Genomic DNA, 25,911 nt, shown 5'->3' with positions numbered 1-25,911 from the left:
GGTTTGTTACATTAAAATGCAGAGTACTTAGAAAAGGATGTTACACTTGTAAGTTAAATTTTAAATATCTGAAAAATTTTGACCAAGTTTGTAAAAAGGGACCAAACTGAAAGCGAACTGCTAGATTTTGTTACTTATGCTCAGGATACGCTTAGGAAGAACCAGGATTTTTTAATTTAATGAATTACTAAACTCTGGACCCCGATAACTCCCGGGACTGCGTGGGTCCGCCCCTGGCTCGGAGCCACGCCCTTGGTTCATAGCCCCTCCCACAGCCCCGCCCTCGAGCCCCCCGCCCCCTCGCGGGGTCCGCCGCTAGAGGCAGAGTCGTGCGCGCACGCGCGGGCCGCGCTGCGGAAGCTTGGAGCGTCGGAACCCTTGTGCGGGTCGCGGGCCCGGCGGAAAAGTCCGTTGATGGAGCGGTCCGCGGCGCTGCGCGGCGCTCGGGACGCGGCGCCATGAGGCTCACCGCGCGCGCGCTGTGCGGCGCCGCCCGGGCCGCCTGGCGGGAGAGCTTCCCCCTAGACGGTCGCGACGTGGCGCGCTGGTTCCCGGGCCACATGGCCAAGGGTGAGGTCCGGCGGGACGCGACGGGGCCGCGCTGTTTACCCGGCTCTTCGCGGGTCCCCCGCGAGCGGAGAGGGCGGGGGTCGCAAGGCCCTTCTGCCACTCGGCTCCCGAAGCCTCAGTTTATGCATCTGCTTTGGAAAAGATAAATTCCTGACGTTACTTTGGAGACTAGATGAAGTAGGGGTAGGAAAGCACTTTCCAAGTTGTATTCAGCTATTCAGTCACCTCAAAACCTTTGAGACGTAGATCGAGTTTGCTGTCTTCTGCCTAAACCTCTCTGGGAGTTTCTTACTGTTTATTTGTCAACGTTTGGCCCCAAAAAGACATGTAGGACGGGTCCAGCCCTTCCCCGTGTGACGGATTGCCACGCTCCCCCTGCTCCCGCCCCCTTGGGCGCCTGCTCTGCCGGGCTCGGTGACGGGTTCTCCGCGCGTCGGTGCTCAGGAGGGACGGGGCGCCCTCGGGGGGCGGCATGTGGGGTGAGGTGAGATGTCTGAGGATGTGCGTAAATGACAGGGCTTGGCTGTGGGAGGGGAGGCTGAGGGGCGGTGTCACTGCTGAGCTGCAGGAAGAGGAGCATTGCTGCTTTTGTTGTGTGTGGTGTTCCTAGTTCGGGGTGAGTTCAGTGCCTTGTGTGTGCGTCGTCCAGGGTGAGTGGCTGAGGTTGGTACCTACACCATCGTCATCACACAGTATTGAGGGCCCCATGAGTGAGTTAGTCAGTGTTTCTCTGCTTTATAGATCAAGACCCATAGAGGTTAAATATTCCACCTAGAGTCGCCCACTTGTGGAAGTGGTGTAGACGGATGGGCTCTGACCTCACCCTATGATGTGCAGGTGTCCCTCAGGCAGGGACCTGAGCTTTTCTCTCCTTAGCCACCAGGGTTGAATTTGAAGGAGACACAGCTACTGTTTAATAGAGCACTGCACTCAGATGTGTTCATTTTAGGTTGTTTATGATGGTGTGTCATTCTTGACAGTTCAACTTAAATCTTCTACCTCTCTTAAAAGGCCATGGACCCCTTTCTTCCCTTAAGCGTCCTTCTTCTGTTTTCCAGGGCTGAAGAAGATGCAGAGCAGCCTAAAGCTGGTGGACTGTATCATCGAGGTCCATGATGCCCGGATATCCTTTGGTGGTTGTGACATTGTGACTTATAATAAGCAATACATATTTGGTCTTTGTCCTGGTTCTGGCACAGAGCTCCTGAAAGTCTTGGAATTTCCTAAGTGAGGTGCTTGTTAAGGTGTCTTTTGTTATGTTAATGAGGTGATTTTGGAAAAGACCCTAAGTCACCTAAGGTGGGGAGCGGGTTGCTGGGGGAACCAACCTTGACATGGGAGCCTTAGAACTTTCAGTCCTACCTCTGACCTTACGGAAAGGAGAGGGGCTGGAGATTGAGTTCAGTCACCCAAGGCCAATGGTTCATTCTGTCCTGCCTGTGTAATGAAGCCGCTGTAAAAACCCAAACGGTTGAGGGGTGGGCTGGGGACAGCTTCTGGGTTGGTGAGTGTGTGGAGATGCAGGCATAGTGGCATATAGAGGGAATGGAAGCTCTGGGTCCCTTCCCCATCCCTCGCCCTATACATGTCTTCCATCTGGCTATTCCAGAGTTATGTCTTCTTATAATAAGTCTGATCTAGTAAGTAAAATGTTTCTCTTAATTCCTTGAGCCAGTCTAGCAGACTAATATTGCTAGAACCCAAGGAGGGGGTCGTGGGAACCCTCTTTCCATAGCCCGTTGGTCAGACAGCCTGTTGGTTGTCACCAGGCGACAACCTCGACTTGCAATTGGTGTCTGAATCAGTGGGGGGTGGTAGCAGTCCTGAGCCCTTAACCTGTGGGGTCTGATGTTATCTCCAGGTAGGTAGTGGCAGAATTGAGTTGAATAGTAGGACACCCGCCTGGTGGTGGTGGAGAATTGCTTGGTGGTGAGGGACGCCCCCCAACCCCACTGGCATTGGGTGCAGAACTGTAGTGCAGGGGAGACCCTCCTGAGTCAGGCAGTGCTCACGACAGCAGGAGGCACTCCTGGCTTGTTACCTTGTTTCCGTCTACCTCCTCTGGCCCCTGCTCTGGTCCAGTCAGCACCACGGTGGTCAGCAGCGTCACCTGTCATAATTATTGGCATTTGAAGCAGTGGTTCTCAGTCCTCGTTATGCGCGAGAATTCCCCCAGGAGGCTTTTGAAAATACCGATATCTGGGCCCCTTTCCAGGCCAGTGAATCAGAATCTCTAGTGTGGGGCCCGGAAAGCTCCCCTTTGATATGCAGGTGGCATCGTTTCTCTCAGACCTCTGCCTGGCACGCCCAGGCCCTCCAACCCAGTCCAGGTGGGATATGAAACCTCCATTAAAACGTTCCTGCCAACCAGACTTTTCTTGCTATACTTGAGGCGTGGATTGGCAAGATGTAACCATCTCGCTCAGTGATGAGTATACTTTTCAGAGCCTGCTTTCGTTGTACTTATTTGAGCTGTGTTTAGATTCTTCTTGTACAGCGAAGGTGTTGGCTTGAGAGTCATTCCATCTCTAGGGTGGAGGGCGAGGGACTGTTTTCTCTGTTGCAAAGGCCTGTGGGAATTTCTCTACTGTAGGCTAAATGTACCAGTTCGTACAATACCTCATGCCAGTCAGAAGGGCTTATGCCAGTCAAAAGGGCTTACTGGCAATTATATGTCTGATTATTGAAAAACAACGAAACCTGCCCTTACTGCTCCGCGTGCTGTGATGAGCGGCCACCTCTGCTCCTTTCAGTCTCTAGACGTTCTGATTTCTCCTCCGGGTCGGCACCGTGAGGGAGTCTGGAGGCTCTCAGCGTTGTGAATTAGCCCAGGCTTGGTTAACCTCTGAGGGAAGAGGGCTGTTTACGGAAAGTCCCTTTGTTGTGTGGGTGAGGACACAGCACTGGACTGGGTGCCTAGACCCAGGGCACGTTGAGGCCTTGGCCTCGTAGTAGACAAGCACCAGGTAGGGGCCGAGTGCTCACGAGATGAAGACACAGACAGACCTCCCTCCTGCTGGGTCCGTGTCACAGGAGGTGGCACTTGACAGCACCAAGGGCCCCTGGCTGAGGGCAGAAGGGCCTGCCCCTGGCAGTAAGGAGGCAGGTTCACTGGAGGTCTCTGTGGGAACTCCAGAGGGTGGCGGCGGTGGGTGGCGGCGGTGGTCTGACATATACTAGTTAGGACCCTGTGGGAGGTACTTTTTTTGAGCCACCAGATCATTTTGGCAACTGAACAATGGTCTAGTCGTAAAACCTTCCAGCGAGCTTTGGTTTTTGTTTTTGCCACCGTTGTTCCTGTTTGAGAAGTCACGTGAGAGCCACCGCCCTGTCTGTGCTCCGGCTCTTGTCCACAGGGAGTGGCGAGGGGCCTGCAGTGGCTCTGTGGCACTGGCGGGGCAGGCAAGACTGGGGGTTGGTCTCGGCGGGAGGCTGGGAGGCTGGGAGGCTGGGCTGGCCCCAGCTCGCTTGCTCCCAGACCGGGCTTCCTCCGCTCTGTCCCTTCTGAAGGTTTCCTTTCGAAGGTGGGTCCAGTCTGCGTAACAAGACAAGGCAAAGTACATTAATTGGCTGGTAAAGCTTTGAAGGAATTTTCCCTTAATTTTGCCACATCCCACTTTCAGGCCGAAACCCTCTGTTTCAGGAGACCCTTGGGCTTAAGCCGCACTTGCTCGTCCTCAACAAGACGGACCTGGCAGATCTGAAGGAGCAGCAGGTAATGCCCTGCAGGGCCTTCGGCGTGAGGGCCCCTGAGTCGGACCGGGTCACTGGCGGACACGGTGTCGGTCCGCCCGGGCCCGCCGGCTGTAGCAAACTACCCTTTGTCTAATTCATGACCCAAGTGATCGAAGCGTGCGCCTCCTATGGCAGGTGGCCTGGAGGAGCGGCCGGAGCCGAGCGCCCCACGTGGTGGCCGCTGGCCCCGCGAGGCTGGGAGCACGTGGGTCGTGGTTGCCGCTGTGAGGCCGACGTCCACGTTTTATTTCACTTTCATTCGCTAACGTTTCTGTTGCCTCATGAGGTGAGTGGCCGTCCGTCCCCTGGACAGCGCTGGCCTGGAGGCCTCCTGGTGGCTGCGTTTGCCCCTGGTGTCCTCGCTGGCCAGCCCCACGGCCCCCCAGACCCCTGGCTGACCTGTGGGCTGCCTGCTGCCCACCGAGTGATCTGGAAGCTGGAAGGCGGGAGGCCCAAAGCAGCTAGGGGGTTTCCCTGAGCCCTGCCGGACGGGGATACAGTGACCGGGCCGGGGGATGTTTCCCCTTGTCCCTGAGTGAGAGAAACGTGAAGATTCAGGAAATGTTACTTGTGAAGTGTTCTTCTCTGCTTTTCTTGCTGTTATCAAATCCTTTGTGAAGAGTAGGTGTCAGAATCTTGAAATCAAGCCAGTTTTTTTCTTTTGTGGAGCTTTTCCTTTCGCAGCAGCAAGAACATGTTCCCGGTTTCTTAGTTGGCTGTGGTACCTTGAGTTATTTAAACCCCTGCCACAGGCCTGTAGCACCCGGTTTCCAGGCAAATGCAAGTGCTGAAGCCACAGGGTTCTTCGTCCATTGAGAACCCGAGTGGGAGACATTGCGCATCAGGACCCTGCCCCTGCCGTGCGGGCTGTGCTCACTGAGGTCCCTCCCGCCGACCGCGCTCCACTCTGACAACAGAACCCCATGGGTTTCACTGCACGGGCAGTTGTAGTTACTTGTGATCACAAGGTTTCAGTTGCTTTTCTTAGTTGAGACTTGGGTCTTATCATCCATCAATTGCTCCTGCTCCAAAATGCTAATTTTTGTGGCGTGATGGGCACGTTAGGTGGCCTGACAAGGGGACACAGGGGTGGGGGGGTCTCACCTGCAGGAGGCGGCTGGAGTGTTTGCCCCTCCTCTCAGGTGCTGCGGCCAAGGGCTTGGGGAGGAGAGGAGAGGAGACGCCCCCAGGGTGGCCCCTCCGTGTCTGCCTCTGTGGAGTGGGTGGCAGCGTCCCGTGCAAATTTGGACACTTGAAGCGCAGCTTCACATGTGTCTTTGTGATGGCCTGACCTTAATCTGCGTCCTCATAACAAATAAAATAAATGAGTAAAACTAACTGAATTACTGAATGATTTTTTTGTTCCTTTATGTAAATCAGTAGCTGATCAAACAGTGCAATACTGGTTTTAAAAATATGAGTCATACGCTGATTTTGCTTCATGTTACGGCCAGTAAGTTCATATTTTTTTTTTTTTTTTTTCAGTAAGTTCATATTAACCTTAGTTTACTTTGGGGCTTTTAAAGTATTCCTTGTACTTTGTAATCGGATTGGGTTCAAACCTTAGTTTAAGTGGAGCTCGTAGTGCGGAAGCTCGTTAGGAGGAGCGGGAGTGAAGGCGTGACTAAACCAGCAATTCCAGTGTGACAGTTCCAGTGCTGGGAGCGACTTGGAATAACCTGGTTTGGCCTCCTCTCCCTGTGTCCTCACATGGAGCCAGCCGCCCAGGGCCACCCCGGGGCCAGGCTGCCCTCCTTGGACGTCTCGTCAGGCAGCCTGTCCCTGGTGCTGCGTTGCCCCGCCCCGTGCTGCCCGGTGGGGCCAGCCTCCTCCCTGAGTCCCCGGCCGCCATGGCCCTGGGCTGGCGAGCAGATCTTGGACTTTAGCGTATGACACCGCCCATGTCTCCATTTAGTGTTTAAAATGGAAACGTCTTGTCTCTTTCAGAAAATTATACAACACTTAGAAGGAGAAGGCCTAAAAAATGTCATTTTTACCAACTGTGTGAAGGATGAAAATATCAAGCAGGTGGGTTTTTTTTCTGTTTTGTGCTCTAATGCTTCTGCTTAAATACGTTAAAGAAACGCCACGAATTATTTTGTGCTTCCGTAAGAAGCAGAGTGTTGGAGATGACTCGTAATTGCTCGGGTTCTGGGCCCGCTCGTCTCCCGCTGCCGAGGGCAGCGTGGGCCTGGACGGGCTGACGGTGGGAAGGAGCAGAGTCAGGCTGCGAGACACGTTCCGGGGTCATAAGGTGGAAGAGCCCGTGGAGGGTCTAGTGCCTGTTTTCCCAGTTGTATTTGAGAATTTCACCGGCTGACGTGCATCTTGTTAGCAGGTGCTGGCAGTCACAGCCGTCACCCCACGGGGTCTGTCCTGCTGGTTCCTGGTGGAGGGACGAGGTGGGGCACAGGCGACCCCCACCCCCGCCTGCCGTAGCGCAGCCTGAATCTTGACGTGTTCGGACCCGAGCTGTCCGGTGCTGGACGCTGGAGTGTCCACCTCCAGAAGCTAAGGGTGGCCAGTTCCCCCAGGAAAGTGCCTGTGGTCTTGTTCCTTGCAGATAGTCCCGATGGTCACGGAGTTGGTTGGGAGCAGCTACCGCTATCACCGAGGAGAGGTTGGTGGTGGGCCAGTGCCAGCTGTGGGGTGTCCCTCCTGCTGGGGAGCCCCCTGTCCTCCGGGTCTCAGCAGCTGGGTGGGCAGGGCCGGTGCAGCGACTGTCCTTCCTGTTAAGCTGGCCTGGGCGTGTGTGGGTCTGGGGGGTCTGGGTGGGCCCCTGATCCCTGCTCTTGCGCCTGCAGAACCTGGAGTACTGCATCATGGTGATTGGGGTCCCCAACGTGGGCAAGTCGTCGCTCGTCAACTCTCTGCGGAGGCAGCACCTCAGGAAAGGTAGTTCCCCGGGGCAGGCGCTGGTTCTCGTGCTGGGACGACACTTCAGAGCCTGAGACCCCAGCTCGTCAGGGGGTCTTTTTCCACCGGGAGGACCCAGCTGACAGCCTGGCATGCAGTCAGCTGGTGAGACACAGTCATTCCCTTATACATTTTATATTTCATTCGCTTTCTCTCTTCCAAATTAAATGCTTAATTATAGTGTTTAATATATGCGATGACTTCTAAACGTTGGTGATCTTGTCCTTTTATTTATCTGTCTCTGACCCACTGTGCTCAAGGTGGGTAGGATATGTGGGGTGAGACGTCAGGCCGGGACCTGGGGAGGAGGAGCCCCAGGCCCGTGTCCTTGTCCCATGCCTCTTAACTTTTGAGACCAAGTCTTCACGAGCGTGTCCTTCGGGAACCACCTCAAAGACCGAACAGTGCTAGACCGTCATCTCAGGCTGTTTCGCTGCCAACTGGAGAGCTGTTATAGTCAGCTGTTGTTTTGTTTATTTTTCTTTAGTTGTGGCTTTAAAAAACATCATTGGGGGCTTCCCTGGTGGCGCAGTGGTTGAGAATCTGCCTGCCAATGCGGGGGACACGGGTTCAAGCCCTGGTCTGGGAGGATCCCACATTCTGCGGAGCAACTGGGCCCGTGAGCCACAACTACTGAGCCTGCGCGTCTGGAGCCTGTGCTCCACAACAAGAGAGGCCGCGATAGTGAGAGGCCCGCGCACTGCGATGAAGAGTGGTCCCCGCTTGCCGCAACTAGAGAAAGCCCTCTCACAGAAACGAGGATCCAACACAGCCATAAATAAATTAATTAAAAAAAAAACAAAAAAACAACAAAAAAAATCATTGGCATTAAGTACATTAAGTGCTGTGCAACCATCACACCATCTATTTCCAGATTTTTCCATCATCTCAAGCGGAAACTCTAGACATTAATGGTAACCACCCTCCTGAGCTCCTGGGAACCTCTGGTCTACTTTGTGTCGTGTGGATTTGACGGCTCCGGTGCCACATAACTGGAATCACAGGATTTGACCTGTGTCAGGCTTATTTCACGGAGCCTAACTCTACAGGGTCCATCCATGTTGTAGCGTGATTCATAATTTCCTTCCTTTTTCGGGCTGAATAATACTCTGTGGTGTGGACGGACTACATTTCGTTTATCCATCCGTGTGCCGACGGATGCATGTGTCCCTTTGCTCTTGTGTTGATTCAGCAGAGGGTGCAGAGTCTGCTGGGCCCCAGGGCAGCCAGTGTTCAGAGCAGAGGCGGCCTCTTGGTCAGGAGTGGCCCCACCGACAGGCTGTGCTGGGCAGTGCGGGGGCAGATGCTTGGGACCCAGTCTTGCAGGGGGGAAGCTGATGGCGGCGGGCAGCTCCGGTCCAGATGTCAAGGCCGTCGCTCAGCAGGTGCTGGGCCGCTCCCAGTGCCGGGAGGCAGTTCTCTCCTGGTGTTAGGGGCCCTCCAGGTCTCCACGTGTGTCGTTGCTCATTCTGTAGCTTACCTGCCTGTGTGTTTAATAGACACTGACACCCTCTTTTATCCTGCAGGAAAAGCCACCAGGGTGGGCGGCGAGCCTGGGATCACCAGAGCTGTGATGTCCAGGATTCAGGTAGGGGCCCTCGGCCACCGGGCCTCCACCGCCCCTTCCCTCTGCTCTGTCCGCCAAGCGCTGCCTGGGTCCTCACACCAAGCCTGGGGGAGGGCACAGGTGCCACCGCATCTCACAGATGAGGAAACCTGCCCGAGGGCACACAGGGTCAGGGCGGAGCGCGTCCTCCTGGGAGGAAGGCAGCTGCTGGGCTCCTGCTCTTACTCATTCTCCACATCACGTGGGCGTGGCATCCTGTGGGGTAGCTGAGAGCTGGTGGCAGTGACGACACTGGCGGGCAGGTTCTGGGGCCTCCTCAAGCCTCTGGGACCCAGCAGAGGGCCTGGCGGGAGGGGCTGTTTGAGGCTTCTCGAGCGGCGGGCCGACCACCCTCTGTGCCCACAGGTGTGTGAGCGGCCGCTGATGTTCCTGCTGGACACCCCCGGGGTGCTGGCTCCTCGGATCCAGAGCGTGGAGACGGGCCTGAAGCTGGCCTTGTGTGGTGAGCCAGCCCCCCGCAACTGGCCCCCAGACCCCCAGGCCCCCAGGCTGGGCGCCTTGTGCCAGCCTTGGCCTGGCTGCCGCAGAGATGTCCAGAGCTGTGGTGAAGGACGTCTCGGGCAGCGTGTGTGGTCCTGGCTCACAGGTGACACACTCCGCACCCTCTGACCCCACCAGCCCTCCTGGCCTGCCCTGGAGGGGGCGCCCTCCTCCCGTTTGACAGGCGGGGCGGGGCTGGTGAGGGCAGGTCAGGCCACGGCTTGGCCTCCTCAGCGGCACGTGTGTGCGCTCACCCTTGCTGCCTGTTCCCAGGCACCGTGCTGGACCACCTGGTGGGCGAGGAGACCCTGGCTGACTACCTTCTCTACACCCTCAACAGGCGCCAGCTCTTGGGGTGAGTGTGGGAAGGCAGCCCTTCCTCTCCCATCCCAGCCAAATGTGACTGAAAAAACAGCACCGTTAAAGAACTGTAGACAGACAGTCTGCAGTCATTTAAAGTGTACAGTTTGATAGACGTGTGAAACCGTTCCACAGTCCAGAAAACCCCCCCAATTCTTATGCTGCTTTGTAGCCCCTCCTCCCCGCCCCTTCCTGCCCCATCTGCTTCCCATCACCTTCTAGAATCTCACGAGTGGAGCCACATGGTGCGGACTCCCTGCTCAGCCCCGTCGTCTCGGGATTCATCCGTGTTCTAACACTGGTCACCACCAGGAGGTTTCATTGTGCAGACACCTGGTCGGTTTGTTCTCACCTCTGAGGACGGTGTGAGTGCCGGTGTCCCGTGGGGCCCCAGAGCTGTCCTTTATCACAGCGGTCCCCAGCCCCCAGGGGACCCGGTACCGGTCTGTGGCCTGTTAGGAACCGGGCCACACAGCGGGAGGGGGCGGCGCGTGAGTGAGTGAAGCTTCATCTGCTGCTCCCCACCGCTCTCCACCGCTCGCGTTACCGCCTGAGCCATCCCATCTCCCCCCCTCCCCATCTGTGGAAAAACTGTCTTCCACGAAACCGGTCCCTGGTGCCAGAAAGGTTGGGGACTGCTGCTTTATCACCTTGAGGACATCAGTCACAGGTTATTGACTTCCCCAAAGAACCAGCTTTTGGTTTCGTGACTTTCTCTGTTCTCTTTCTGTCTTGATTGCTGTTGGTTGATTGCTGTTCGGTCCCTGTTCCTTCCTTGTTTCCATGTTCCTGACTCTCTTCCTGTTTGTGCTGCCCGTGGGGAGACGGGCCCTCCCACCACCGCCTGGGCTGCTCTCTTCCCCGCTGTCCTGGCAGCAGCTGCTTCATGAGTTTCCAGGCTCCGTTGTCGGGGGCGGAAACCTTCAGGAGGTCATTGGGTTCTCCTGGTGGTTTGAGGACGTGACCCCCTTTATCCTTCAAGAGAGTCTCTGTGTGCTCATCTTTCCTGTCGCTTTACTTTGAGCTTGTGTGTCTTTACTTGTAAAATGTGTTTATCGGCTGCTTATAGTTGGGCCTTGCTTTTTACCCAGTCTGACCGTTTCTGCTTTTATTTTAGGCATTTAGACCATTTACATCTGATGTGATCACTGGTGCTAGGTTTACATCTGTCATCTTGCCGTTTGTCCCAACTATTCTTTGTTCTTTTTTTCCTCTCTCTCTCTGGCCTGTTTTATGATTCCCCTTTGTCAGCTTGTTACCTGTAACTTTGGCGGAGGCCGCTTTAGGGTTTGCAGGGCACTTTTTGGTGGTGTTAATGCCGAGTGTGGTGTGAGGGCCTTTCCACTCTCCTCATCCTCACCTCTGGGCCGGTCTTGTCACACGTTTTGCTTTTATGTAGCAGACATGCTGCCGAGCTTTGTCTATACACAGATGTAAAGTGAAGACTCGATCTTGGCAGTTTACTCTGAGCCTCACCAGTCACGGCTCCTTGTCTGTGCGTTGACCTGCCCTCCCTCTGGGGCCATCTTCCTGTCCGAGGATTTCCTGTGACGCTGTTGGTGATGCAGGTTGCTGTTTGTCCGAAGATGTGTTCATTTCACCTTAGTTTTTGAAGGGCGTTTGCCCTGCGTGTAGAATTCTAGATGGACGGATTTCCTCAGTCCCGCAGAGCGACTGTTGTTTCTGATGAGAAATCTGCTGTCTGTCTGTCTTTGTTCTCTGTATACATGACCCTCTGGCTGCTGTTAAGATTTCTCTTTATCAAGTTTTTGAGCAATTTATGATGCTGGGCCCTGGTGTAGTTTTCTTCATGTTTCTTGTGCTTTTAGTTCCTTGAGTTCTTGCATCTGTGGTTGTGTAGTTTGTATCACATTCGGATGATTTCTGGCCATTCTTCTCTCCCAGGGCTCCACTACCCAGGCACTGGCCGCAGGTGCCGCCGGCTCAGCAGTGCTGGGTCTCCAGTTCCCTCACCCTCTCTTCTGCAGAATCTGATCTGCTTTATAATCCCCTGAGTGTGTGTTTCATAGTGCTTTCCTCGAGATACTCGATTTGGATCATTTTTTTTTTACTGTCTTCTGTGTGTTTTCTTAACTTTGTAACCACAGGGAACACAGTTCTAATAACCGATTCAATGTCTTTGTGAATTCTGACATCTGGGGCAGTTTCAGGTGGTTGGTCTTCTCCTTGTAATGGCTCTGATTTCCTGCCTATGTGTGCCTGACAGCTTTTGATGGGGGGCAGGCACGTGAATCTGACCTTCTTGGTGACAGGTATCTTATATTCCTGTTCTGGGACCGTTATTTGGAAACAGTTTGGTCCTTTCGGGTCTTCCTTTTATGGTTTATCAGGTGGGCCTGGAACAGTTCCCAGGGTGCTCCGCCCCCTCCCCAGGCCCTGTGGATCTTGGGGTTTCCGTCTGTTCCTGGCTCTGAGGAGGCTGGCTGCTCCCCTCCTGCCCTCCTGGGTGGCTCTTCCTGGCCTCTGGCCTTGGGGAACGTTCTCTGCTGACCATCTGAGGGTGGCTCTCTGCCAGTTTCCCGAGTCCTCTCCCTGGGCAGCTCTGCCCTGTCTGACTCGCCTGCAGCCGGCAGCTGCCCTGGTCCCCAGCGCTGTCTCTCCACTCCGGGCTCTCCGGGGCCCCTCCCTGCACTCCTCCTTCCCATAGCTATACTCTTCGTGGCCTGATGTCTGGTGCCTTGAAAACCATTGTTTTGTGAATTTTTGGTTGTTTCTTCCTTTTTTGTTATTTCAGATGGCGAGTAGACCCAGTCCCTGTTACCCCATTTGCATGGAAGTGGAATTTGACATATGTGTTTTTTTTTGTTTTTTGGTTTTTGGTTTTTTTTGGCTGCACGTGACTAAGCATGTGGGATCTTGGTTCCCCAGTCAGGGATTGAACCCGTGCCCCCTGCACTGGAAGCACGGAGTCTTAACCCCTGGACCGCCAGGGAAGTCCTGGAAGTAGAATTTGAAATGTCATGTTTTGCTTGATGTTCGAGGCATTCAGTTTGGACCTCCACTGTCCTCGGTGTTTCTGGGAAGTGTGACAGCCGACTTCCTGCGGGTGGCAGGTCTTGGGTGTGTGTGTGGGGGAGTCTTCCTTGCCTTCGGTCTCTTGGGGACAGAGGGGCCCATGCAGCTGCTGCTCTGGGAGGTTTGATTTTGGACGCGCATTCCTCAGGATTGTCGTCCCCGAGACCGGCTCCGATGCTCACGTGGGGTCCCGGCGCGAGGCCTGAGGCCCGTCCGGCCTACCCCACTCTGCAGCTGCAGTTCACATCCCAGCCCTGCCTGCCTGGCGGGCGGTGAGGGGGAGGGGCCAGCGCAGGTGCTGGTCCAGGGGTCCTGGCCCCGGGGCTCAGGGAGGCACGTGTCCGTGGAAGACACTGGTCTCCTTTGGCCGCTCAGCCTCTGATGCGCCGCGCCCGTCCCGTGCTGGCTCTTCCCCCCAGGCCCAGAGCACGTGTCAGTGGGGAAAACCGCCGTCCGTCTCCGGCCAGCCGCCTGGAGGCACCAATGCAGCCTCGGCAGCAAACTGTGTGCCGGTGGCCGGGCTGCCATCGTGGGACCCGGGCCAGCTCAGGGCCAGGGGATGACACCGCTGGGAGCTGCAGCCATTCTGGCCGCCGCGCCCAGGGCCCCAGTGGGGGAGCGGGTCTCGGGCAGCTGGTCGTGGCCACGCGGAAGGCAGGTGTCGGTGAGGCCCCCAGGTCCGCATGGCGGTCACCCGCACCCACGAGGGGTCATTGGTGGAGCTGCTGACTGTCGCCCTATGTGCAGGTACGTGCAGCACTACGGCCTGGGTGAGGCCTGCGACGACATCGCCAGCGTGCTAAAGCGTGTGGCCGTGAAGCTGAGGAAGACCCAGAAGGTGAAGGTGCTGACGGGCACTGGTGAGACCTGGCGGCCCCAGGCCGGGCTCGGGGGGCGGGGCCCGGGGCGGAGCTTCTGGGGGGAGGGGCTCTCGGTCCGGGCTCAGGGCAGGGTGTGCGGGGCGGCCCACCCCTCTTCCCGTGGCTTCTGGAGGCTCCAGCTTCCCGAATGTGCAGCGCAGGCGCCCACCTGAACGGGCCTGAGGCGGGTGGGCTAGAGCTCCCGAGTGGGGCTCCATCCTTACTGGGCCTCCTGCTTCCCCAGGTGACGTCAACGTTGTCCAGCCCAACTACCCTGCGGCCGCCCGAGACTTCCTGCGGGCCTTCCGCAGCGGGGTGCTGGGCCCCGTGATGCTGGACCAGGACCTCCTGCAGGGCCCCCCTGCAGTGGAGCCCTGAGCTAGTCCAGCAGGAGGGTCTCGCGCCCCTGCCCTTGGCTCCACGGCCAGGGGGTGGACGCCCAGGAGTCCCCTGGCCACAGGCTCCTTGCGGGTCACTGTATACTCCCCGGTCTCTGCTCTAGGGAGGAGGCCGTGCCCTCCTGCCGCTCCACAGCCCAGCCCCTGGTTACAGGGGACTGAGCCTGGGTGTGGACATCAGGGCAGTGGACGTCCCTGGGTGCCTGGCCTGGGGAGGAAACTCACTCATGTTCAGTATCTCTTAAATATTCTCTTGAGGAGAAGCTGGTGTTTTCTCAGAAGGAGTTGAAAGTGTAAACTGTAATCTTAAAATTAAAAGGCCTACTTCTGTGGTTGGCCCTTTCGTTGTGCACCTGTGCAGCCCCTTGGGCCCCTCACCAAGGAAAAACGGAACGTGAACCACTTAGTACCCAAGGCTCTTGTGTAAGATTCCCGACACGGAGTCCTGGGTCCTGCAATAAGAAACAGTCTCATTGGCAGCAGAGTGTTTATTTCACTACTAAAACGTGCACACACGCGGACAAGAGGTCCCAAGTAGCCGTGGCAGAACCCAAGGACCACCTGTCCCCTCGGTGGCCGGGGCCGCTCTGCTCACAGCCCAGCCGCACACAGGCCGGTGTGGTCAGCGGAGACCCCGGGCCTCCCCACCGCCTCCGAGCACCTTCCAGCTAATGAGACAGCAGGACTTTTTCCCGGAGGCGGTGCCCAGCATTGTTGTGATCGCACCGGAAGGGGTGCAGGAACATGACCACCAGCTTGCGCTCTGGAGAGGCCGGGGGGGTGGGAGGGGGCAGGGCAGTGGGGGTGGGGCAGGCTGCACCTGGTCAGCAGCCGCGGCCCTTCTGTGGCCGGTGGTGGCGCGGCCGCCTTCCCGTAGGCGCCCCTCTAGGGCCTGCCGCCCCGTGTGGCTGCCCCACACCCAGCACACCTGCCAAGTCTCCGGAGACACCCACCGGCCTCCTGCCGGAACCCTGACCCGTAGGGGTGGGAAGCATTCAGAGACTCGCGGCTGTGCCAGACGCCAGATGCCCCTGGGGTCGGGCTGGTGCGTGGAACAGCTTGACGAGAGTGGCGTTTCCATCACGTCCCGAGTGCGCTGGCGGCTCATGCTGCAGAGGCACGTGAAGGTCCGGGCCTGCCACGGTCCAGGTCCGGGTGGGTCTCTGAGGCTGAGCACAGCCTGGCCGGGCCCATCAGGGAGAACTGAGTCAACCAGTTCCAGCCCTGATGGGTCCCCCTGTTCAAGATTTTCAAACGGTCACGCTGCCTCTGAGGCCCCGGCCAGGGCTTGGCCATGACCTGTTGGTCTTTGGGAGCATCGAGCTTCGTCTGGGAGGACGGAGGGCATCTGGGCGCCGCACCCAAGAAAGCTGGCAGTGTGGACACAGGAGGCTGCAGGGAGCTGCGTCCTGCAGCAGAGCGCCTGGGTCTTTGGAGGAAAGTGCTTGGTCCAGGTCCCACGGATAATCTGGAGACCTTCACTGTAATCAGAGCCGAGTGCCAGCTGTGGGAGAGCAGAGGTGGCACGGCTCCTGGGAGATGCTGGTCTTGGCACTGGCGTCCATCAGGTGAGCCCAAAGGCCCTGCAGCCCAGGGGCGGGCGAGGGCAGATTGTGGAGGTAGCCCTGCCGGGGAGGCCCCTGCTGAGTGCAGGAGAGCCTGAGCCGGAAGCCAGGCCCCGGAGCCTTCCTTCTGAGGGACAAGAGGCCATCCAAGCCAGAGGACATGTGAAAGAGCTGGGGCCCCAGGCTGAGCTCATGGCCAGCGGACCAGGCTGGCGGCTTGAGGGAAAGGCACCTGAGAGAGGAAAGGCTGGCCTTCCGCGCGGGTGTTGGGTGCCAGCGGCAAACCCTTGTCAGGACGCGCCCCGTGGTTTCTTCAGAGGCCGCTCTGGCCTCGTTGTGACAGCCCTCGGGGTGTGGCAGAAGCTCAGCTTCTCCTGGGCTTTCTTCTGCTGGACAGGTGCCCTCACATCTGGTGGTACTTGCTCGGTGCTGGGCCCTGCCTTGTGGCCATGCCGGCCGTGGGTCTGACTGGAGCCCCGGCTCCTCCGGTCCACCTCGCCCTCAGCTTCCGAGGGGCTGCCTGCCACAGCTGCCGTCCCCGAGTGCAGGCGGGGCTCTTATCCCGGAACGTGGACCTGGAGCTCAGAGCGAATGGAACGCTCTTGAAGTTAAAACATTTTTTTTTTCTTCCAAAATAGGTCCAAGAAGAGTTATGTGACTTGTTTCAAGTCAGAGCAAAGTGGCTTTAAGGGAGCCCCTGGCGGCGGGTCTCGCAAAGCGTCTGCCCAGAGGGGGACACGGGCCCTGGGCCCGAGGGCAGGGGCAAGGCGTGGGCAGTTCCTGTGGGCGAGGGTATCCTGGGAGCCATCTGGAGAACTACGGGGCCACGTCTGGGCTCACTAATCCACAGATGTGGCCCCCTTCCTTTCTGGACAGGCAGGCAGCACACTGCAGCCTGCGAGGGAAACCTCTCCTCTCCCCCGAATCCTCAAGGCCTTTGGTCCACTGGGGCTGTTTCTGGGGGCGAGGCCACCACGTCCTCAGGGCTGTGGGAGAGCCAGCCCAGCCTGAGGGCCCACCTCTCTGCCTGGTGGTCGGCACTGTCCACACCGCTCAAGTGTCCAGGTGGGGTCAGGGGAGCTCGAGTGGCCTGAACAGCTTGTGGAGTGGGGGTCAGCTGGCCAGGACGGTGCAGGAGCCTCAGGACACCTGCCTTCCTGGCTGGGGAGGACCCTCACCTCCAAGTGGCAGGCAGGGCATCCTGGAGCTGGTGGGCCACTGGGCCCCTGGTAGGGTGGGAGGTGCGGAGGCTGGGGAGGGGATCAGGCAGGAGGGGGAACAGGAGGTGCCTCTGGGTCACAGGAGGAGAGGCTGCTGGACTGTCGGGAGTTGGCCACGCAGCTCCTCTGGGCTCAGAGGCCTTGGGCAGTGGAGGCAAGGGGCGCTCAGTGCTGGGCAGCCTCTGCCGTGGCCCGCGGGGCGGGCGCGGGCTGGGGGCAGATCTGGCCCCCGAGCCCAGCCCGGCCTAGGGCCGCAGCAGCCCCAGGGCGCCCAGGGCGCCGCCCAGCAGCAGGCAGAGGTGAGGGTCGCCCGTGGGCCCCGCGCCCGAAGTCCACGCCCGGTAGCTGTAGACGCTTCGGTTCGTTCCGTTGCCGCCGGGTGCGCTGTCCTCGTCGTCCTCCGGGCCATGCTCCCAGGGCCCCGCGGCCCTCCTCCAGCTCGAGCCCGCCGCCAGGCCCGCAGCTGCCCCCGCCGCTGCCCCTGCCGCCGCTCCCGCGGCCACGCGCAGCGAGGAGCCGGCGTAGCGGGGCGCAGGCCTCACGCGCACCCTCGAGGCCCCGCGCGCGCCCCCGCGCAGCCCGCCCCGGGCGCTGCCGCGAGCCCCGCCACGGCCGCCCTTGGCTGCGCCGCTGTCGCAGAGGAAGGTGGCCGCTAGCAGCAGAGCCCAGCACGCGGCGGCAGTCCAGTTCATCTTCGTGGAGCGAAACCTGCGGGAGGACGGAGGAAGGGACCTCAGCTTCCGCGAGGCCCAGGGCGCCCGGGGCCTGGGGACAGGGGCTCAGCATTTGGTGGTACATGGGGCCCCAGCACCTTGGAGCACTACCCGCCCAGGCTGGCGTGGGCTGAGAGGAGGGGGTTTTAATGCCGGAGGATTAGGGACTCAGGCCTGGGGAGGGCGTGGGCTCTTGCTCAGTAACTGGGAAGGGGCGGGAGGGGGTGAGAGGGTTCTGCACCTGCGGGTTATTCTGTGCTTGGGGGGCGGGTGGAGTGGGGGCAAAGGATGGGCGGTGCTGAGCATCCTCCGGTGGGCGGGGGGCGCTCAGGCCTGGGAAGGGGGCTCCGTATTCTGGGCTGCTCTGGAAGGGCCGACTCAGGCCTCCAGGGCTCGGCAGGACCGGAGGCCACCCTGGGGTCTCAGGGACCGAGGGCCCCCAAGGAAGCAGATCGGGGTCTGGAGAAGGGACCAACGGTGAGACTCGGCCCGGCCCTCCCAGCCCCTTCCGGGGCTGCGCGGGGCCAGAGCCGGTTCGGGCCTCGCGGGCTGGTCACACTGTGCGGACCCCGCCCCACCGCCGCAGGCCCGGACCCAGCTTAGGGTCGCCTCCCGCCCGCTTCTGCCTCGCGCTCCACCCCTCACCCACCGCCTGGCTCAGCTGCTGGGCCGGGGCACCGAGACGCGACCACCTGCCGGCGGCTCCACCCTCCGCCCGGGCCCTGTCGACCCCTCGCTGCGTCTTCATTTCTAGCCCGGCGGGCGCCAGCCCCAGCCTCCCGGTGCGCGCCCACATTCCGCCGCCCGGCCTTACCAGCCACGGGCCTCACTCGGAACCGCGGCGGCCGCTCCAGGGACCGCTGCCGAGCGGGAAGGAAGGAGCTGCGGCGGAGACTGCACGGGGCGCCGAGCGCCAAGCGCCGACCGCGGAGCCTGGCTTTTGCGTGAGGCCTCCGCCCTAGGCTTGGGGGTGGGCAGACGCGGAGGCGCATCCCCCGGGAGACGGAAGGGAGGAGATAAAGGCAGGCGCTCGGAGGCGCAGCCCCTCTCGCGGCCCAGCACCCCGTCCTAGCGGCCCCCGTCCCCCCTCCCCGCCACCCCGTCCTATCTGTCGACAGGACCTTCTGCCCCGCTGTCTTCAGCACCCGGTGCGCACACCGCCACCTTCCCACACTCCATCCCACCCCACCCGCCCCAAACCCTAACCTCTCCCACCCCACCCTCTCCCGTTCCTCATTTCCATCCTTCCCGGGGTGGGTGTGTCCCAGACACAGGGACCACAGAACGCGACGTCGGACCCTGAGCTCCTGACCGCGGTGCACAGAGAGGGGAGGACGGCTCTCCAGGGCCCCATGGTGTCCGAGTCCCAGAAGGCCCCCCTCCTCCCGCCCTTCAGTGCCTCGTGGGCCCCCCTCCTCCCGCCCTTCAGTGCCCACTGTTCGGGGTCCTCAGGTAGCCCCGCCACCGGTAACCCGACTGCTCAAGCCAGCGGTCCTCCCCAGTCCCGGCCGGATTGGACTCTGGGACCACGTCTGAAATGGTGCTGTCTTGCTTTCCAGGGTTGGTTTGTCCTCTGGAGTCTCTCCCCTCCACCCACTGACTCTAGGCCTTCACCCCGGCCACACCACCTGGGGACACCAGGCCCTCTTGATGGTGTCGAGGGTGGGCACAGGGACCTCCTGAACTTCAGAGGGTTGTTATGGGATTCGATCTCTCAGCTTCCATCAGACCCTCGTGGTCCCTGGAGTCTCAGCACCGCCGCTCCACACGTTCTCCTGGGCAATCTCAGGGCCTGTGGGTTTCAAATGCCACCTGGGCCAGAGGGGCAGCAGCAGAGGAGAGAGCCTCCCACCCAGCCTCAGGGATCGGGCTGCTGTGGTGACGGATGGCGGGAGGGGTGGGGACGGCAATGGGGGTTCGTCCAAGGTTTGCATTCTCTGGTCGAGCCCCCCCACCCCGGTCCTACGCGCAGAACGGCCCCCAGCATGTTGCTCACCCCAAGGAAACAAGGGCGTTTCTCTGACGGGGTCAGGAAGCACCTGGAAGCCCCGGCGCGGCGTGGGGCCTGCTGGGGACAGCTGCCGCTTTGGCCTCTCAGCGTCCTTTCCCTGTTCCGGTCAAAGCATCCATGTGTGTGCCCTGGAGAGCCAGCCCTCTCTTATGCTCGGCCCACGGGGGTCTGACTGTGACTGCCCCCTCCCCTGGTCTGGTGAGGGGATGTGGCATGCCCTGTGGCTCTTCCTGGCCACGTGGACCTGCTTCCCAGTGTAGGGCTCCTGGCCGTGCTCTGAGCTGCTGAGAGAGGCCGCTCTCCTTCCGCGGGAGGCTGAGCCTGGAGCCGTTGCATGCGAGGACCCGTCACCCGCGTGGAGCCTTCGCATGGAGCCCGAGGGCAAGTGAGGCGGGCCCTGTGCCCCCTCGACCTCCCGGGTCAGGCAGCGCCACGGCTGACGCCGTGGACCTTCTCTGGATGAGTGCTTTCCGTCACCTGCACTTAGAGGGTCCCCAGCCCGATGGCCTGTCCCTGCCGCCTCATTGTCAAGGGTCCGCCGACCACAGGGAACGTCCAGGCAGCCTTCCCACCGCTTCGTTTTAAAGTATGAACAGCAAACAGCGTTTATCAGGCATTCGAAGACAGAAAGTCTGCAACACAACAGAGAAAGACCAAGGTAAAGAAATGGGGGAAAAAAAGAAGGCTCAAGAAGTTTGAGGAATTAGAAGAAAACCTAAGAAACAAACAAAAAATACTCCAATTCATAGGCTCAGAAAAGCTGAGGGGGATACTATTTATATAAGAACAGGATGCTGTGACAAAGGTCGAGGCTAAGAAAGAACCTCTGAAAAGCAACCAGGAGAATTGAATTATAAAGTTAAGGAAATTTCTCCGGATGAACAGCAAACAGATGGCAAATATGAGAGAAAGGGCACAGTTTTGGGCTCTGAGTCTGACAGATAGTTGTTCGGAGGAGAGAGAAGGAGAACCAAGGGCACCATGTAAGAAGAGCCACGGGTTGAGGCTTAATTAACCCTTTTATGAGACCCTAAACCTTTTCTCTTAAAATATATAAGGGAAGCACAGAAAAATATTTAGACTATTTTATGTTTAAATATCAACATGAAAAATCTAAATAAAATATTAGCCACTGAGCCCAACAGTACATCAAAAGCAGGTCAGCACCACTCGGGTCCAGGCGGTTTCAACATTGTCGAGTACGCGGACATACTTTACTCACTGCTGCACCAAGGGGGAAGAACGCTCACGATTTTCTCAGGAGAAGACAAAGCATTTCATTCCTTAATTTTTTTTGTTTTGTTTTTTGGGGTGTTTTTTGCATGTGAAAATGTATTACTATCGTGCCGTCACCATCAAAACTTATGATCTTGGTCCTTTCTTCTAACCTTTGCGTTAAGGCCAAAAGATTTGCGACCAAATCCAGCGACCAGAACGTCATCATTTTCCTCAATAAAGTTCAAACAACCATCACTGGGTACAAAGGCTGTGATTTTTTGGCCATTCTTCATTAACTGAACCCTGACACACTTCCCTATGGCAGAATTTGGCTGTTTGGCTTCAACCCCTACGTTTTCGAGCACAGTTCCCTTTGCATGAGAAGCGCCTCCATAAGGGCTGGCCCTCTGGGCTGTGCTTTCTTGTACTGTTTATCAGGCCACTTCTGGTCTTGTCAGTGGCTACGGAGCTTCCTGGCAGGATGAAGACATGCCACGGGCCTGAGCAAAAGAGAGCCATTTCTTAATTTTTAAATGTTATTTTTTTTAGTTTTTTAAATTGAAATATATATGACATGTAACATGTTGTAAATTTAAGGTGTCCAACGTGTTGATTTGGTACATTTACATACTGTAATATGATCGCCATTGTCAAGTGTTTGATTTCCATCAACACTCATTGGTGGGGAAAAATGCCAAGAAAACTAGTCGTTGAAATGAATTTTTTAACTCGATTAAGGCTGTATTTCAAAAAAACCCTCAGCAGACATCATACTTAATGGAGAACCTTTAAATGTGTTCCCTTAAAAAATATGAACAAGAAAAGCTTCCTACTCTCCCCACTTCTGTTGATCAGAGTGAAGTCCGGCCTGCGACCAGGAGACAGCCATGCACTGGAGAAGCCACAGGCTCTGCAATTCAACTGCTTACCGCCCCCTGCAGCTGGGGAGCCAACGACTAGGCAGAGCCGATGAAGCCTGCAACAGGGTGTGCTCTGAGGGTGCCCGGGGGGTTTTGCTCCCCCAAAAGAGGGCATGCTCTTCCCCTCCCCTTCCTCCAGCCTGGACTGTGGACTTGGTGCTGGGAGTTGCTGCTGCCATCTGAAGACTGCAGGCTGGACGCCAAGGCTAGTGGGTGGGTGGAAGGTGGGGAGGAGCGTCCTGGGTCCTGGACACTCAGGGTTGCTGCTCTGTTGGCCCTGTACTGCCCATGGCCTGACCGCTTATCCCTGTTGGTTCAAGCGATTGCTACCTGGATATTCTGTGACTGCAGCCATGTGTGCGTCTTAGGGTTGATAAAATAGAATTTCTCTACCAGAACAAGAAATAGCTAGAAAATATAAAATAGGGAATTCCCTGGTGGTCCAATGGTTCGGACTGCGTGCTTTCACTGCCGAAGGAGGGACTGGGTCCCATCGTCCCTGGTCGGGGAACTAAGATCCCACAAGCCACACGGCGCAGCCAAAAAAAAAAAAATGAAGAAGAAAAAATTAACAGTGGTTCTCTAAAAAAAGAAAGAAAGAAAGAAAAAAACCCCGAAAATATAAAATAAAATGCCATGCACAGTAACAACCAACTCCATAAATAACCTCCCACAATGCAAAGGATCTCTGTGGCAAAAAAGAAAAGTCATTAAGGAACATAAAAGAAGACCTGCATAAACGGGGGAGAAACAAGGACAGCACAAGTTGATACCTTGAGTGACCCTTCTCCACAGTTAACCCATAAACTTGGTGAAATTCCAATAAGAATCTCTGCAGAGTTTTTAAAGGAACTTGTTATTGACTGAATTGTGTCCCCACCATTCATTCCTGTCCCCAGCACCTGAGAATGTGACTGTATTTGGAGATGGGTCCTTACAGGGGTGATTAAGGTAAAATGAGGTCATCAGGGTGGTCCTGACCCAATATGACTGGTGTCCTTATAAGAAGAGATCAGGTCACCGACATGCACCCAGGGATGACCACGTGAGGATGCAGGGGGCAGATGGCTGATTACAAGCCAAGGACAGTGGCCCCCATGAAACCAACCCTGGTGACACCTTATCTCAGACTTCCAGCCTCCAGAATTGTGAGAAAATGAATTTCTGGCATATAAGCCGTCCAGTCTGTGGTGCTTTGTTACAGCAGCCCAAGCAAACTAATACAGAACCCAAGGGTTTCTAAAGTCCATACAGAAAAATAAAGGTCAAATATAACTAATTTTGAAAAAGCAGCTCAAAGAAGAGGGATTCACTGTGCCAGATATTAAGATGTTGCAGAAGCCATGGTGATAAAAGAATCCAGTCTTGGCAGAACAGAGAGAGAGATCAATACGAGAGAAGAAGGGCATCACTGACAGACCAGGTAGGAGCTTGTACATGTGCATAGGAATCAAACAAGTTTGAGAATTTGATAGAGAATGGGAAAACTGTGAGAGGAGCCAGATGGACATTCTAGAACTAAAAAAACACATTAGAAAACAGATTAGATAGATAGAAAGCATTAGTAACCTGGAAGGTCTTCTTCTGAAGACCAGAGGGAAAAAAGACAGAGCGTGCATAACAGGCTGCAGGGGGTCATGGGGGACCCTATGAAAGGTCGAACATACACGCACTTTTTTTCTTTTTTTCAAGTTAAAAAGATTTATTACCATTCCAGCCTTCATGTGAGCCCAGAACATGGGGCTGGTCACGGGTGATTAAGTTGTCATGAGAGGACAGGATAGTGAACAAACCCAGGCACCTGACATGAGTCTACCTCTCTTCGCTGGACCCCTGCTCCACAGAGTGGCTGCTGGCGGGCCCACCCCTTCAGCCTCTGCCCCACTCACCCTGACAGAGCTCCAGGGCCAGGGCAGGCAGCCTCGTGATCCCCAAGTTCACAGCTCTGAGGCCGCCTCTACTCCCCAAGCACCGGAGGAGCCTTCTAGGGTCAGGCACTATGGATTTTGCCCAATGGAGGGAGAAACAGTGCTGGAGGAGTTGTCTCAAGGTTAAAAGGACAAGGCATGCATGTTCTTACATCCCAGGCCACCAACTGGCCACCCATGAGCTAGCCAGATTTCCCCAGTGACAAGTATGTTTGGCCCCTTCTGCCTGCTCAGTATTTAAAAAAAATAATTGGCTCCCGATATTTAAAAATTGATTTCATATAAAAGTCTGGATTTCTGGCTTCTCAAGGGAAAAAAAATTTGAGAGTATTTTGTAATGCTGGGCCCACATTCTCCTGTGGTACTTACTGGCTATAGCTAGATAGCAGCTGTCCCTATGGACCAGATGTGCCCTTTCCAACTCACCCCAGTCCCCTCATCCCTGATTATACCCCCAGCTTGAGACTGGGCAGCAGCTGCCCCGGATCGGTTATGTTATACGAAGGAAAAAATGGAAGATGTGCCCGGAAACAGCATGTTCCTCATGGCCCTCATCATTTACTGATGTCTTGTGCTTTGCCCTGCAGGCACCTGAGTTCGCAGACTATCTTAAACACATAGAGCATTCTCACATATCTCTCCCATCACATGCCCTGCCTCTCCAGGATACACTGTGCCCCACTGTTAACTGGGCAAGTCTAGAAAAGAACACTAAATCATAGAAGTTAATGGAGGAACAGACTGAGATCGACTCCTTCAGACCCTTCATTGTAAGAGGGGGTGGGAGTAAAATGAAAACTGTTAGCACTATCACTCTGCTTTTAGGTCAGTGACACACACACAAAATCAATGAGAAAAATCATAAAGGTACTTCAGGAGACCAAGACTGGGTCAGTCTGAATGGGGGGTCATAAAACGTGTTAGCTCCCTTCCTTGACTGTTTAGAAAATGAGTTGAGTTCTTAGGGAGAAAGCCATGGGGGTGAGGAGGAAAATGCCGTGGCCGGCCCAGTAGATGTCCTGGGCTGTCAAAAACCACCAGGCTCATCCGCCCTTAGGTTAGGGCTGCTGGCCCACGCCTAAAAATTCTGTAGGTGGCATAAAATGACTTTCAGCGGGGTAGTGTCATCATTGTAGAAAGGGGCTCGAGAAAGGACAGAGAGTAGAATCTGGCCTTGGCCAACGTAAGACAGAGGAAGAGGATGCCTTCCTCACACCCCCTTCATTCTGCTGTGGCAAGTGCCACCTTATTTGCCCTTTAGGGAGGCGGAGATTTCAACACAGCCCAGACGCTTCCCCTTGCTGCTTAGGATGATCTCCGGCCGGTAGTTCCCACTGCTGAGCCAGCTGGGCAACTCCAGGTCAGGCAGGAAGAAGTCAGACTTGGGCAGTGAGTAGGTGCCTTCTTTGAAGGGACAGTTTCAGGGAAGCCCATAGGTGTGCAGGGGTTCTGGTCAGGGATTCTCAAGGGGAGTTAGCACTTCAAGCACATTACAGAAGTTCTTGTAGGTGCAGCTACCGCGTTGCTCCACACGTGGGACTTTGACCCAAAAGCCAGCCACTTCCTTCTCCAGAGTTAATACCACCTTCAGAGGATCTTTGAGGTCCACAGTGGTCCTGACCTCAGCACTGATGGTCATGTTCCCGGGAATGACAGTGGGGTCAGTTTCCACAGTCAGGCTGTTGATCACCGCAGGGTCCTTCCCCTCATCGCAGTTATCCCAGGAAACGCTACCGAGCCGGGAGAGCCTTCGAGAGGATGCGTGCAGGAGCTGCTGGGCCGGCGAGAAGCAAGCCCAGGGAGATGAGGAATGGAGCCTGCAGCAGGAGGTTCATCACAAAGGGTGGGTCCTCACCGGGTTAGCTACAAGTTTTGTGGCGGTGACGACGCCTTTAAATGCCTGCCCGTATTGGTTATGCAAAGCTGTGCATTCCAACATACATGCACTTTTGAAACCAAAAGGAGAGGAAGGAAGAATGAGGCAGATGCAGTGTTTAAGGAGATAATGGCTGATAACTTTCCAAAACTGATGAGAGAAAGCAAGTCTCGAATTCTAGAAGCATGATAAACTCCAAGCGTAACTACAAAAAAAAAAAAAAAAAAAAAAAGCATACCCTGGACACCAAACACAGCAACAAGATCTTGAAAGCTTCCGGGAGTGGAGGAAAGCCAGACACTGACCAGGCTACAGGTGACGGTGGAGGGGGGCCTTCCTGGGAGCTCAGTGAGCCCGTCCTGGGCTGAGGACCTGTCCCCTGATCGGGCGCTGAAGCTCCCTGTGAGAGGCAGCTGGAGCCTTTGGAGTTTCGGCGGCTCCCACTGTGCTCCCGTCTCAGGGTGAGGGGGGAAGAGAG

General features: G+C 56.7%; 2 protein-coding genes and 1 pseudogene across 4 annotated transcripts; 1 reads left to right on the top strand and 2 right to left on the bottom strand.

Annotated features, from left to right (window-relative positions):
* Positions 1-364: 364 nt before the first annotated feature.
* MTG1 (mitochondrial ribosome associated GTPase 1) lies at positions 365-14,314 on the top strand. Of its 3 annotated transcripts, none has more exons than XM_059900205.1 (11): positions 365-570; positions 1,629-1,695; positions 4,183-4,285; positions 6,253-6,333; positions 6,869-6,925; positions 7,110-7,200; positions 8,748-8,809; positions 9,194-9,290; positions 9,602-9,683; positions 13,472-13,562; positions 13,829-14,314. In XM_059900205.1, exons 1-11 carry the CDS (start codon positions 459-461, stop codon positions 13,913-13,915), a joined length of 930 nt encoding a protein of 309 aa, XP_059756188.1. In that variant the 5' UTR covers positions 365-458; the 3' UTR covers positions 13,916-14,314. The 3 variants fall into 3 exon arrangements, with proteins under 3 accessions (XP_059756188.1, XP_059756186.1, XP_059756189.1); XM_059900203.1 differs by having other exon boundaries at positions 366-570; positions 13,472-13,584; XM_059900206.1 differs by lacking the exon at positions 365-570 and adding an exon at positions 668-753 and having other exon boundaries at positions 13,472-13,584.
* Positions 14,315-16,939: 2,625 nt separating this feature from the next.
* Positions 16,940-17,459, bottom strand: SPRN (shadow of prion protein). Its single transcript, XM_059899861.1, has one exon. The coding sequence runs from the start codon at positions 17,457-17,459 to the stop codon at positions 17,013-17,015; it is 447 nt and encodes a 148-aa protein (XP_059755844.1). The 3' UTR covers positions 16,940-17,012.
* A 7,344-nt stretch (positions 17,460-24,803) lies between these two features.
* Positions 24,804-25,392, bottom strand: LOC132350873 (ganglioside GM2 activator-like; annotated as a pseudogene).
* Positions 25,393-25,911: the final 519 nt, after the last annotated feature.

Source organism: Balaenoptera ricei, chromosome 16, assembly GCF_028023285.1.
Source record: "Balaenoptera ricei isolate mBalRic1 chromosome 16, mBalRic1.hap2, whole genome shotgun sequence".
NCBI lineage: Eukaryota > Metazoa > Chordata > Mammalia > Artiodactyla > Balaenopteridae > Balaenoptera > Balaenoptera ricei.
This window is presented reverse-complemented; position numbering and strand designations above follow the sequence as displayed.